The sequence below is a fragment of the Varroa destructor genome, unplaced genomic scaffold, assembly GCF_002443255.2.
Source record: "Varroa destructor unplaced genomic scaffold, Vdes_3.0 BEIS01000007.1, whole genome shotgun sequence".
NCBI classification, from domain to species: Eukaryota; Metazoa; Arthropoda; class Arachnida; order Mesostigmata; family Varroidae; genus Varroa; species Varroa destructor.
In genome coordinates, this window is record NW_019211460.1 from 35,176,157 (window position 1) to 35,191,200 (window position 15,044).

Genomic DNA, 15,044 nt, shown 5'->3' on the forward strand with positions numbered 1-15,044 from the left:
GCTGTTGGATTGCTCTGTCCGATCTTGGTTATGGATGCCAGTCTGTCGGTTGGTTGGTTGGTCGGTCGATCGATCGATCGATCGATCGTTGGTCGGCCGGTCCCTCGCTGGCTGGCTGGCTGGCTGGCTGGCTCGCTCGCTCTCTCTAGTTGGATCGAGCGAAACAGTAAGCCAGCCTAGACACAACGCCGGTGGGTAATGTCGTTTTTGCGGGAACAAGCTACATGCTGTGGCTGGCTGCCGCGACTACTGCTGCTGTTGCTTCGGCTGAAGCGAGAACCCTCTCTTATCGGAACCTGACGTCACTGTGGGCCGCAGACAGAGTAAATGGGCTCACGTCGCCAACAAGTGATGTTTCTGTTAGGTCTGCTGCGCTGGACGAACCAACTGCTGACGACAGGCGGAATAGTCTCAGACGACAGCGATTGCCATAGAGCCAATAGTCGGGGATCAGCACGTTTGAGTTTCTCATACGAGCAGCTATTGTATCGGCACGTGTGTGCGTGTGTCGTAATGGGTACTGAAGAGAAAGTGTTGGCTCACCAGTATGATACAGAAAATTGCTTTTCAGGCAAGCATATCGACCCAGAAAGGCCGGTTAGCATGCTTTCGCCATTGTCTCGTGCATTCTGCTTAGCAGAAGGTTGTCTGCCATACGACACCAATAACGATGAAGGCAATGATTATCACTGCGACAGACGGATGCTGTCTACATATTTACGCAAGAGGTTTTACTGCTAAAAAACGTATCTTTCTCGAGGCGACAGTTTAAGCAGAAGCTGGCTGACAGAAAGTAGTCTGCAATACAGTAGATAATAAATTCACCTATGTATCATTTACTTGTTCTTATAAATTGCCATAGCGAGCACGCTTCGAAGCATCGCTTTTGCAGGCATCTCGCACGAAGAGTAAATCGTTTTGATATCAGTATCGTTCAATGCCTTCTGTATTTGCATGTTAGTTGTTTAAACCGACACACGAAAAATGGTTAAAATTATTTCATTGCCAGTTTTCTACTATGCAGGACCGTCCTACCCGCTGGACTAGTCCCCTCTCGGTCCGGTGTATGTTGATGTCATATTTGCTTAACTACCATTCACAGCAGCGGCCGCGTGTGCGGGAACGCATGGCCGACCAGTGAGGAGAAATAGAAGGTTGTGCGTGACAAGGTCGATATTTTCATATTCTAGCAAAATGAAACAAGTAATCAAGTGTAAAAGCTTTTCCAGGTTAACAAATATGGCATTTTCGGACTATTGTTTATTAAATTCGTTGAAAAAAGTGATTTCAAATATTATCTTTACTCGGACCTCATAGTATCATACACGTCAATCAGTGCTAACCCTGCTGTCTCGATACCGCTGCAATTATTTATCACTTATAACGAATAATATATCTTTGAATAGTGATCGCAATTGCTGAGCTACCGGCATCAATCACGTTTACCTCACGCACTAATCGATAATTATCGTTGAACTTAAAGGAAAGCAGCCGTATGCAAAGTTACTATGCCCAGTTCATTCCCTGAAACGTTCATTCTGAACGTTTGAATGGAACGTCTTAGTAATTGCGACCCTAGTCTTTCTGTATTAATTGCTGCAATGATTCGATCTTTTCAGGAAGCTGCTAATTTTCTGCTTTTTGTTGGCCGTCTCCACTTATCCTCTCGGCCTTACAAGCCACCATCTAAATGTCCCGCTTTCGTCAGACACAGAAAAACAAATCCTCCTTCCTTCTTACCTAGGTGGATCGTATATTTTCCTTGTGGCTTCTGTTCCAACTGAAATGGTCATTGTGTTCCTCTCAGCGTCTCTTGGCCTAGTTTCAAGGTTATTAGTTCAATAAACTATTTGTCCTACAGGTGACGACGTTCGCCTATTCATTCGGTCACTGTGTCGCTCGTTTACCATCGCATTTCATAGACCATTGAAACTGCTGACGGCTTGCAAGACATGCTACCGGTCTTATCCCTAAGTCCTTCTTCTTGCTTTTTCGTTCTGGACTTACCACCATGTCGAGTTCGAAGAGCGACGGACGGACGGACGGACGGACGGACGGCCGGCCGGCCGGCCGGCCCGCCCGTTTTGTTGACGCCACTGAAACGGTCAACGTGGCATCGTACCATCAACAACTATGCAATGGCAATCGAACGGTGTTTGGTACCGTCTGTACAATAATATATCTGCGCTGTACGTTTGCGATGGACATTTACTAAAGGGAAAGGAAGATTCCAGATATCGTTATTTAATTATTCAATGAATCGCCATCTGGTCACGGGCGTTGTTCGGTATTTCTGCTGATTCAACCTACAGAGATTGGCATCGATATAAATAGAGGAAAAGATAAATCAATTTGAAAGACCAAACAATTATTGAGATGGAAACGATTAGGTCAGTATAGATCCGATGACCCGATTCAGTCTATCATGATGAATTACAGAAGATTCGTCCGCGAGCGTATATCCAAAATGTTCATTCTCCCTGTTTGTTTCCATCTATTTCAATAACAATAAGAATAATAGAGACGAAAGAAAGTTCCCACGCTAGCACTGTTTATGTGTGTGAATAAGATCTTGGTCGGGCTAAGGGAAGTCGACTTCTCAGGGGCATGAAAAAACTCCCTGGTACGGATTTGTTCATTCATTTTATACACTACGGAGTCATGGTCTCTTAGAGATTCGATGTAATGAGTGTCGCCGGCAGTCGATGCCTCGAAGGGATGGCGACATCGAGCAATGACCGATCATGGACCCAAGGGTAAAAAAAAAGTGACCAAATAAACATATGGACGAGTTTATTAACAAACTACTGTCTGCGACATGCGCGTCGTTGGTGAGGCAAGCTTTGGATTTGATTTTTGACTATGACAAGCATAAATAATCGGTGAAGAGGACCCGGATAATATATGAGATAACCGAGACCGCAACGCAGCGCCGAAGCAATCTTTGGGAATCGCCGCAAAACTAACCGCCAAAAAAGATTTCATTCAATCGAAACTTTACTAGATCTATATAGTTGTTTACGTTAAAGCAAAAACAGCGCGCCATTGCCTGCATGGGGTCACTTTCAACATATATCCGACAGCGTTCCTTTTTCTCGGGTAACATGTCAACGGAATAGGACAACTGAAAAGTGTGAATAGGAAAAAGTGCTGTCACAGTATCGTGGTGGCAATCGGACGCAGAGAGGCTGGATGAGAAGAATAACAGAAATAATCAAGGAAACATCTTACAACTCTGGCCCGATAATGACAGCGTCGCTCGGCGATAACAGTTGCTTCATAACACATATACGTTCTATAATGTATATCTATCTATCTATCTATCCTGCAAAGATGAAACTCGGACCGAATTGTACAACAGTTGCGCACGCGAGCAGGTTACGATGAACAAAATTATTATTGATTACCCTTAGTTTATAGTAAAGCTTGTTAGAATAGTAACAACATACTGGTGACAAATGGCATAGCTTTTTTCGCAATACGCAAAAAAAACACAAATTTAACTGACAGCTGTACATGCTGCTGTGACGAGCTGATGCCGGGGTACTTTCCGTGCAATTGAAGTAAAAAAACTTTTCGGCCCCAATCTCTTGTACTCTTGAGTTGTAAAATCGACGCCAGTCGTTGCTTTTTAATTCTATTGTTTTTTTACTATACACACTTGGAAATAGACCTGGAAAGCATCGTAAATATGTTTAGCTTTTAAAAGTGTCTCTATGTAAGCGTGGCATTCCCAAAAGGCCAGCCAAGTAACTCAAGTCGAGTTAACGATAATCGCTTGCAGAAAGCACGGCTAAATATGGGGACCGAATTTTGTTTAATGGTATCTAACCCGAAGCCACTGTGACTGTAATAGATCGAAGTAGCGTCCTTCTGAATAACTCCAGCATCAATTGCGTCCGTCTTTGGAGAAGCGATTGCATGGGTGATGGAATCATTTCCATAAAAATACTAGGGTACCCATTGCAGGCTATTGTTTAGTTCGTAACGATATAGTCTCTAAGATGACGCTTGAATCGCATGTTAAAAGCAATATTGCTTCCCTTTTGTATATCGCCCCTTCGCTTTGTCGCTCTAAAAGACCCTTTATTATGCTATGTCATATAATTTGTGAGTAAAATTAGTAGGAAGGAAATTAGGGAAGTTTTGTCTGATATTCTCCTAGCAACAGAAGGAGGAGTGATAATTAACAAAAACACTTATCACGTTTCGAAGATGCTGAAGTGAGTTAATTATATATATATATATACACCTATTTTAAGCTGTACAGAACATTTGTGCGTCGTGGGAAGTTCTGAAACTTCATCACAATCATCGGTCTTAAGCGCAATCGATAAACAAGTTGAATATTTTTCATGACCAAAACCTGCATAGTGACATATCACAATATAACGTACCTGTAGTACGGGCAACATAAATCTGAAAATAAAGCAAAACTATTAGTTTTGCTAACAATCGACACGTACGCGTCTAAATTATCGATAATGATTATCGTGCAATAGGCTATTTACCGGCCTGTACCAGTGACGTCAGTTATGGCAGGTAAAGGTACTATCTTTATAGTAAATGTAAACCTGCACTAGACCTATTGTGAAGCGCGCCATCACTTACGTCACCTTCCGATTCAAATGGTCCGAATAAAGAATTCATATACGACCTATAGAAATCATGTCTATGACAACTGTAGGTCTATAGCTGACCCAGTTGTGCATGAGCCCTTTGCTCTGGCGTTCTCAAACGTGCGCAAAAAAGAAATAAGCTGTTTGTTCAAGCGTATCGTGCGCGAAGGGACCTTGAGTACCTACCTTCATCGTTCGCGATGTGCAAGCATTTGTGCCCTAATGAAACTAAAACCCTTCCGATTAAGGCTGTACGTTATTCCTCCGCCGTGATTCTATGTGTTAGTTCACCATGTCTTAAGACTTTCACCGTCTTTCTCTCCGGGGCGGGTGCGTTCACACCACGTCACACAATGTTACCACGAGCGTAGTTGATGGATAGCCATTGGTACACAGTACTTCGTTCTCAGTGACATCAGTCTACCGATTAGGTTGCGTACTCGAAAAAAGTTTTCCCCCTTGATAACTTAGTGGGTAACGTATTTTTAACATGATTGATTTCATTAACGCTTAGATTATCTAACTCAAATACGGCGATGACCGGCAGCGTCCGTCTGGTGAAACACCTAACGGCGACATCGGACGTAAAGGTCGAAACAGGGAAATGATTAGTTACCATACGTACCATAGGAACGATATGAAGCGGTACCGATTGCAGTTCTTTGCCTTCATACTCATTCAATATGGACAGCTACTTACTGCTCGCGTCCGGGAACCTTACGAAAGACAGTTCCCCAAATAACATTGGATTCGATGGCATATCCAGTGCTTATCTTGTAAATCAAAGGTTCTACTATTACTACTATGTATCCTGTGAGAGGCAGTGATAAAGTTCCTAATCGGCGGGGGGGGGGGGGTAAATGTGCCAGTTAATGGCTAACTATTTATTTATTTCGCTAACTGATTTTTATTAACTGCTTTTTTGCATTTTTGTTTCATTAAGTTTGCCCTTCATCTACACACGCCTCACCTTAGTAAACTTTGATGGGCTTTTTGACAATCCCATGTCACGATGCAGCGTCTCCGTTTACCGAGTCCTCGGCTCTTTCTTTTCAGTTTGGGTGACTGCACGTCCGGTGGATTCCGTTCTTTGCTATGGCTATCAGCCTGCTTCGTACCTATTATTGACAATTTCGTGAGAAATTCGACAATTTTTTCTGCCCTATCGCAGTTACTGGTGTCGTTGTATTTATTCCAATATGTCACATTATGTCGTCAGTTAATTGACACATTCTTTTAATGAATGTTTTGTGACTGATTCTAACTGCGAGAGTACCCGGACGGCGGCGCTGTCCTCAAGGTGACCCCTCGCCAGCGCTCGTTCTACCCTTGCGGCGTCTGAGCCCTTTCCATTGTGCCATTTGCACGTGTTTGACAGGAGGGCTCGGATACTAGAATGCGCTTTATAATCGTTACTTAGAAAAAATCCGTATTATTACAAGTTAGTAAGTTTTCTGAATTATCTAATTAGATAACACAATATTGTCAGTACGATTTCACGATTATATATTCATAATTTTGATTGATTTTTGAGTGAAGCAAAAGTGCCCGTCCAAACTAACCACTGAAACCTATCATTTTAATGGTTGTAAAAAATGATTATTATATTCGTAATAGGTACAGAGCTTAGGTGATAACCATTTGAATTCAGGGGTGTTCTATCTCAAAGCATTTAGTCGTTGCTACTCGTTAAAAAGTGCTTTTCTGCGTTTTAGCCTCGTTTACACATCAGACATGGTAGGCTTTTAGCAGTAAGGAGTCGCAATCAGTCACACTGTATAACCCAACAGATTCTGCATCGCGGTGACGTTTGCGGCTGCTCAAGAGAAGACTAGGTCAATTCATCAGTTGTTGGAGATCTCGGAACTCTCACAAAGTAAATGTTACCGCAAGCACACAAACACAAAATGATTGCCGCATGTTATGTACGTAGATGTTTCTTTTATAAAACCTAACAATGTACCCTCGACGTTCACCGCTCGTGCAGTGCTATAGAGAACAGATTGACATCATCCTATTCCGCGTGCAGTGTGTCAAATTATATAGTAACGACAGTGTGAACAGGTATATAACGATTTGCCGAAAGGTTGTCACACAAATAGATGAATGAGTCCAACAATCATTGTGCTGCTGCCACGCTTAAGCGTAATCGAGTCCTGTTCTGCTAACTAAACGACAACTGCTAGAGCTATAGCAGCATACATAGATGGCATCGGGTACAACAACAACAACTCAAGCTTTGTAAGCTATTATGTGGTGTCAAGGGGCAACGATACCTTACCTACCCCCCGCCCCCCTCCCTTAGACGACAAGACTTATAACACTAACAGTGGCTAATTCACGTAGGGTGGACTCGAAGCCGCAGCATTTTCACTGTCAATCCATTCAAAACAAACGCTTTCAAGAGCGTTTACAAGAGCGCGTATCGAGCCCGCCGTTCCATATCATAATTTCCTGCGACTAGTTGAATGGTATGTAGAGACCTAACCCCCCCCCTCCCCCCTCTGAGAGCTTTCCTGGGATGAATGCGAAGACTAGAATTCGGTCTCATAATTGAAGACACCTTTTAGCATTATCATGTAGCGATTAGCTTTTCAAATTTAGGTAGCTTTTGATGTAACCCAGAGTAACCAAAGGACTTCTAACAATGAACTGGCACGTTAATTGCAGTGTTACGGCTTGGCTTACTGGTAAATGGCAACGGTTTCATTCGGATAATATTATTATGGTATGGTAGTACACAGTTGGAGACTGAGCGCTAAAACGAGAGAATAACAACCTAAAACCGAGCTTACTTAGACTACCTGTTCTATTTATCGACTTGCTAGTCTCGGCGAAGCCATGAGACGACGATACATCACTATGGGGTGATTAGCTGAAGAACTGTGACGCATGCGCCACACGAGGAAAACCCTCTGCATTGATAACTGTTATTATTCCAGTATTATATATATATCCCGTATGTAAGGCTTTGTAAACACCAATAGATCGTGCGTCGCTTTGCCGACTAATTATGGGAAGGGCAGAGACAGGGAACGTAATATTTAAGAAAAATCGTACCTCGAAAAAATGAACGTTTTACTATGCTACATTGGAAAGGCTATCCATATCTGCTGTTGTCGTAGCAAATGCTATTCAAATAGTTTCTATTTAGGTGATTTTAGTAATCAAACTGCGTGAATACAATCTGTAATCGTTGTCATGGATTTACTCCAACCGTGTTCCCTATTTACCTATTATGTACGTGTAGCCGATTCGGTGGTAGCAGGGTTTTAAGTTAAAAAAAAGACTTTTTTTTTTCTGCAATATAACTCCTCGCATTGGAAGGCAGCGATTTAATGGTGCCGTTAAGGATTTCTGCTTGCTTTTATCTGCAATTGTCAACAAATACACACGATTGTTCCTATCACCATGCCTGCAGCATACGGGAAAACTGTAGAGGAAATTGGCTTTAACGACCATGATCCATTTTTACACTGTCCTCGTCTAAAGTACTAAGTTTCCTGTAATTATTTCTTGCCCGGTTACCATTTCTGTGTGGTCATTGCTAAACAAACAATTATGCTGTTTCGAGCACACCAGCGCACTCGAATATCGGAAGGTTTTGATCGGGTCTGACTGCATTTAATTTTTTCTGACTGATTCTAGCGTTCGTTTTAAGCCTTGGTAGCTAGCCCTTACAAACAGAATATTACTAACGTATGACGTGCTGCGATATATGGCGGTGTATATAATCTTAAAGCTTTCATCGAACCTCTTTCAGGTAGGTGTAGCCTCCAGGTCAATAGCAACAGGAATCATTCTTGTTATTTTAAGGATTACAAGCAGTAAAGATATCCTAGGCAAAAATATAATTAGAAACCATTCTTTCTTTCAACAGTCAGACTCATATCAGTACTGGTTGAAGCTATATAGTAGTCTTAATAGTCCCTGTGAGACCTTTTCAGTAACCACTTCCAGGTCTGCTGCGTATATATGTAGACTTGCAATTAAATACGACCTGTTGTTTTTACTGGGTTATATGAAAATAGCGGATGTCTGCCTTTCTTAGTGTGACGTGACTCTAATGCGCATTCGATCATACAAAAGATCTCAGAGCCTATGATCGGCCTTAGTCTTCGCCTGAGTATGGCTTGCAGGAAGGAATAGGCACACTGCAAACAATCGCGGTTACTTGGCACTTGTTTGCATTAAAGGCCATTGCTATATTATTGACTACGAAGATTTGCGGGGTAGACCATTATTATTATCAGTAAATTTTCTATTTCAATAGATATTAACATTCAAGTATATCAATTTCTCGTTTATAGCATGCTTACATTTGTCTATTGCTCACACAGAGAAACCGTATATTGATTTACGTAAGAGAATGTGATATATATATATATGCCAATCCCATTGGGTCCTTGAGTGAGGACTTGGGGTTGGGCTGAGAGAATCTACTGTAGGTAGACAGTACTAATGACACTGAAGAATCTATTTAAGCGTGCTGGTGCCTAAAGCTTTCATCTATATCACTCTTCGTCAACGAGAGTGAATAGCGCACTCGGTATAGTTTACAGACGCGGACAATCAAAAAGGATACGAGGCAAAGATTCAAGCAGATAAAAATATGTCAGGACGGCAAGATATTCACGAATCTAGATTCAAGAGGAGTCACACAATTTTCAGTAATTTTTTCGGCATGTCTCAAGCAATGTGTCATGAAAACTGTAAACTCAGCATTTGTAGATTTGTCTGAGTATAGAGCTTGTTTGGAATGGATCTTACAACCTTTATTGCTTTTAGTTGTCCGTTAAATATTGCAAAGGATTATCGATGGTGCTCGCAGTACGATACATTTCAAATTACGTTCTGTGTACGTTCCATGCTTACATCTACTTACTGAGGGACACTGGCTGGTGTCCCATTTTTTCTTGTGATACTCCTTTATCAATATCGGCAACTGGCGATTTGGGATGATAAAGATCTGGTCGCGCACGCATGCGACCCCAAAGTCCATTGCATCGATATGTTGATACGCGCATTTAATTTATTGCCTGATTTCTATAGACATAAAAAAGAGCGCCACTATGATTGATATATAGTATATAAAATTACGTGTACGATCTCGGCTAGGACCCTACTGGACAAAGACCCACGACGAGTGTTAGAGACAAAGCCCTATCAAATCAATAGTACAACAGTAGGTCACGACTGTGTAGGTTATCACTAGTTCGAAAATATATTATAGAATTCGTAAGAAAGGACGTATGATTCAAGGACACAATGAATGTACAGGATTGTATGTAAGTGGCGACTTGCAGGTTATCGAAAGCGATCTATATAAGACAACGCGGCGCATATGTATGCGTGATATCGTGCATACATACAATGGCTTTCGCTGGCGAATCTAGCGCTAAATGACAGACCTATCTAAAGAAGCGGAAAGCAAATGTTTCGTCGACTGCAACATTGCTACCGTAACGAACATACCTGTCTGACTAATATACCTATAGAGAAAAATGTACGTCCACTCATCTTTATACGAAGACAAACATCGGTTCTATCTTTTAGCATATACGACTTGTGATGCGTAGAAGAAAAAATAAGCCCGAAGACGCCAGCTGTCTGCAATGGACCTGGTTAAGTGGAATGAAAAAGCATTCCAGCATATGTTGACGTGGTAGTAATATTTCGACTGCTGAGAGAAAGTACTGCTGCGGTGAATGGACGTACATTCCAAAAATCCTGATGGAATAGAGACGTACGTACGAGAGGCGTTCATTGGATATCGGTCACTAGCATCTATCCTGTTTCCATTTTCATATACACGCAATTTTTATCCTTGGCAGGTTTACAGAGGTCGCCTTTTGCGGGGTGCTAATAAATGGTCTTTTCCAAAGGCGGTACAGGAACGGGCGTTGACCCCAAATTCTTCGCTCCTATAAGGTCGCTGTCTTCAACTCCTTTTTTTATATCCATACCGTTGATATATATACATATATATATACAAAGGCAGCCTTATCATGTACGTCCTACACAAAGCTCTAAAGGACAGAGCGTGTAATTGTAAAGTCCGGGCCTCCCATTGTGCCTTCTTTAAGTTAAATAATCTATTAGACGTATATGGCATGGAAAGCATATCGATCGAGATATGGACATCCTGCTCAATACATTTCCTATAGCATCTATCAGATATAGACGGAAACCACCGAAAAAATAATGCTGGTCGACACTACCGTATCATGGTTTTATACAAATAACGTACACAATATATACACATGTTCTGTAACGGAAGCTATGAAAATTGATTTAAGTTAACTACTCTGCGTATAAAGACCAGGTACCTTGACTAAAACATTTCTAAGGTACTGCACGAGGACTGTGTCCTAAAGAACCTTCCGAGATACTTATAAGAGACATTCATTATTCTTATCGACAATAACATGAGAGGGACCAGGGAAGAAGTTTAAGTGGCAACTTTGGGCAGTTGGTCAAAATGGAGCAGTAGAAACTTTTTGAAAAAGTTATCATTGCTCGTTCCGAATTTATTAGCTGCATTTCGAGCAGAGGGGCCTCTGACTGTTATACGCGGACCTGTTTGTCACACAAACTCGACTCTTTTTCTTTATCTATGTGTATATTTCGAATCCATTAACAGCTTACTACTACAGCATTTGTTACTATAGGAAACAGCATCTGCAGTTCATTCACTGATATTGGCAATGACGTGTACCATTGTGTGTCTGTTGCATTACGTGAGCGCACATAGCAGCACTGATACATAGCAGCCTGCACTGATCAGTCAGTAATACCATACATGCACGAAAAAATATATCATGACTTCGTGCAGTTTAACGATACGTTATCGGTACGATTTCTTTCATTTTGCTGTAAAGTGGACCAATAACGCTCATGCAAATATAAGAGGCATAATTATAGAACCCTTAGTGTAGTAACTAATAACATGAAGTTTAACGCTAATTAAAACAATAGGGCTATTTATTAGGAATAATGTGTCCCGCCTACGACGGCGAACTACGAGAATATGGTCGTCGCAGCTTATTTCAAAAACAACGTTAAAGATGAGGTACGTATTTATGAAGATACGATCCTTCAGTTCGACACGGCCTATCTATATAGACATCTGTGTGTGGCTACGAACAGAAGACAATTTACGTTCCATGCTCACGTAATGTCCCGTTTGGGCTACAAGACTTGCGCGCTTTAACGCTTTTAAACTTATTCTTTTAGAATTCTTTCAAGTTAAATGTCGATAACAACAAGTTTACGAAAGAGGAGCTCAGACGCTGTATCAGCGATTAAGCTAAACGGCAGTTTAGAACATTATAAAAGTGACGCAATTCTGCCAGTGAAATCGAAGAGGACATGTCTTGTCCCACACATAATTTTCATATACATTCTCTATAAAGAAACTAAAATGTCCCCGAAAAAACGATGTAAACTTTTTACTTCGAGTTAATCTTTTCCCCTCCTGCTGAGATCCTAAATGAATAATCGGTCTTAAATAATATGGTTCATATAGTTTTATAATTTTTGTTAAACTATCTCCGTTCTCTCGAGAAGAGAGCCTCAAACCCCTGACTGGTAGAAGCAGCTATCTTCTCTGAACATTTTGTTTTTAACGAGCGTTTGCGCCAAACAATATGAACTTCTCATACTTTCCTCGTTGAATCGAAATTACCTTTTATTCAGTCGAAGCAGTCTACTAGATGCGTTCATCATTTGCGTACGTACAGTCATACGGCCATGGCTGCGTCAATTCTCATACATTGTTTCCAAACAGGCGTGCCCAGAGCAGTTGTTGTCAATTGACCAAGTTTGGGTTTCAAAGATCTTTAGATTCACCATAGATTTTTACATTAGTATTCAAAATTTGGCGATGTTATTGTTACTAGTTTAAAGCGGCCACTATCTCAGTGCAGACAGTTAGCGACATAGCAGATGTAGCTCAGTGAGAATCACGATGCTCGTCATGGTTCTTGATTAAAAAAAGATTTCATATCAAGAGAGTAACTAGAGTATTTAATATATAGTGCTTATTGCTTTTGCGGTGCTCTGTGATAAATCGTAATCAGATAAATTGTGCACGAAACGAGATTTTCTGATACATTTCGTCCCCCTCAATGGAAATGGCTCGAGGCTTACTTGTCGAAAAGTTGATACATGTGATGCCACAGGCGTCATCTCCGCTATTACGATCGGTCTGATCAGTATCAAGCAAACTTGTGCGGAGAGATTAGAAGTTCGAATCAGATAATACGCGGGTACAAGAAAATTTATTCCTAAACGCTGAACATCATATATAACACGTTCCTTAGGAATTGGAATGAGCGCAACTTTGCAGTACGCATTACTTCCAACTACACTCAACGTCTTCCTGAAGGTAGCAACTTCTGCACGTTTCGTAATCTTTTTCTGTAGGTTAGTTTTTCACTTGATAACTATGCGAAGTTATACGCAGTTAACTGCAACTTTCATTGTCGCGCCTTGTTTGCGTCTAGACGATGGCAGCATATCTTATTTTGCCAATTATGGCTTATAGTGTCCAATGAGCGTCTTTTTACACGACGGTACCGACGGTAAGGCGTTACATCTGTGTTGCATACGTTCATTAGCGACCGCTAACAATCTCAGACGCCGAACGGTCAACGATAATTACGTTAATGTGTCTCTGGAGCACGTGAGAATCGTCCGAGTGGAAAGGGCAAAGGCTGCGCCTCAGCTTAACGTTGTTTCAACACATTTTGAGCACTTGTAAGAACCATGACTGGACGTATTGTCCTCCTATATGATACGTGTATACTTTGTACACATCCAAAAACATAACGAAAGCATTGTTATTTGCACATAATTTACTGTGTATGCGAATACGGCCCTAGGAATTCGGTGGTTGGAAAAAAAATCACCTTATCGTAAAATTGCCTAGTTCCCCCTAGAAGTGTCTCTTCTGGTGAGTTGGACACTTAACACAGCTCCCTGCCGATTTTTTCTTATTTCCGCAATTTCCTACGACTACTAAACGGTATATCTTCAGACAGCCACATACGCATCAATAGTCATAGACCATAGATAAAACAAAACATTGCAAACCTTTTTTTTGGTATCGGTTACCATCCTGTTGAGTCCGCCTTTCAGGTCTTCCATTGTTTCGGAATTGTTGGTCCACCTTTCACAAGTACGATGTCCCGTCGTACTGGCCCTCTGATAATTGCACTTGACTGCCACCTAATCAATGCCAATAGAAGCTCGAGTTCAGAAGAATCAATGGAAGGGGGAGAAAAGCTCGATTGTACAACGAATCAAAGGAGACGAAAACAGGCAAACAGCGAAGTGTCCTTAAATTAAGTCACTCTTTGGTGGCTAGCTAGCTTAGGCTAAAAATCGCTCTTACTGAGCTTTGTTCGTCTCCCGGTCCGTCTGATCGACGCCCTGACACATCGATCAAGCGGCGCGCACGTTCACTCAAACTGTATATGTGTTTCGTCGGCAAGTGAACTTGAACTAACAAACTCTATTGATAAAGTCGCCTGTCTGCCCTATTAGAGTGACGCTGACGATGGTGATTTAACAGTACTGGCCGTAGCTGTAGCAGCAATAGTTATTTGAAATGACGCCTTCTCTCAAGGAGTCCTGCTGCTTACCGCAAGCTAGCCCGTAGGAGCGAAAGGGCACCCGATCGCGCGAGTCGACGCACAAGGAGAGGGTGTTTTGTTCCCCCCTCCCCCCTCCTTCCGCCTAAACTCCGGTCGCGCCCGATGCGATGATTAGTGTACAATGATGAGATAACTACGGAACAAACAGCACAGTACAAACACCTGTCCTTACACAAACAGCTTACTTTAACGCTTAAGTTCAGCCAAGAAAATGGGCACGAAGTCTATCGCACGGCTTGTCAGAGAAATTCTCGCGCGGGACTGCTTATTCATAGGCCAATGACCTAGGCGGACTTGCGGGTAGGCGTCCAGTGATATCGCTAAAATACTGCCGACGAATAGGCAAAGAACAGGCTTAGAAAAAAACCGCCGAATTCATTGAGCTACTTAGCTGAGTTAAATTTAATTCGGCATTTGACGATAATGTTGCTGATGTCGCTAATAAATAATAATGATCGGTATGACGATGTAAAATTTTCGGCCGCCTTTTTTACATGCTGTGTTACTTGGTCAATGGCGTCAGCAACGGCAAGTCAATGCTATGTTGGCTGGATGCTAGGGCTTGTCTCATAAACTACCATATCTCATGTCTCAAACTTTTCCAAATGATGGTAAAGACGGGAAGGTAATTCGGATGACTGATCTGGAAAAAGCTGGGTTGCCCCAGCGTTCAATTTTGTTTTCAGCTGTAATGCTATATATAATTTATTTTCATTAATAACAGCTGCATGCATTCTGTAGTCCAGTAAGGGGCTTTATTTTCAAG

At 41.7% G+C, this 15,044-nt stretch overlaps 1 protein-coding gene and 1 long non-coding RNA gene across 3 annotated transcripts in view; both read right to left on the bottom strand.

Annotated features, from left to right (window-relative positions):
* Hex-A (Hexokinase A) overlaps window positions 1-14,230 on the bottom strand; it is a 31,763-nt gene extending 17,533 nt beyond the window's left edge. Inside the window, exon 1 of one of the 2 annotated variants that reach the window (XM_086975771.1) lies at window positions 13,716-14,230. In XM_086975771.1, the coding sequence (XP_086831897.1) occupies window positions 13,716-13,769 (54 nt within the window). In that variant the 5' untranslated portion in view covers window positions 13,770-14,230. The remainder of the gene's footprint in view (window positions 1-13,715) is intronic. The other variant, XM_022813857.2, reaches the window with a different exon arrangement.
* Window positions 2,080-5,621, bottom strand: LOC147754640 (uncharacterized). Its single transcript, XR_015317794.1, has 3 exons — window positions 5,590-5,621; window positions 4,398-4,419; window positions 2,080-2,211 (listed from the first exon to the last, which is right to left on the bottom strand). It is a non-coding gene; the product is annotated as an uncharacterized LOC147754640 (long non-coding RNA).
* Window positions 14,231-15,044: the final 814 nt, after the last annotated feature.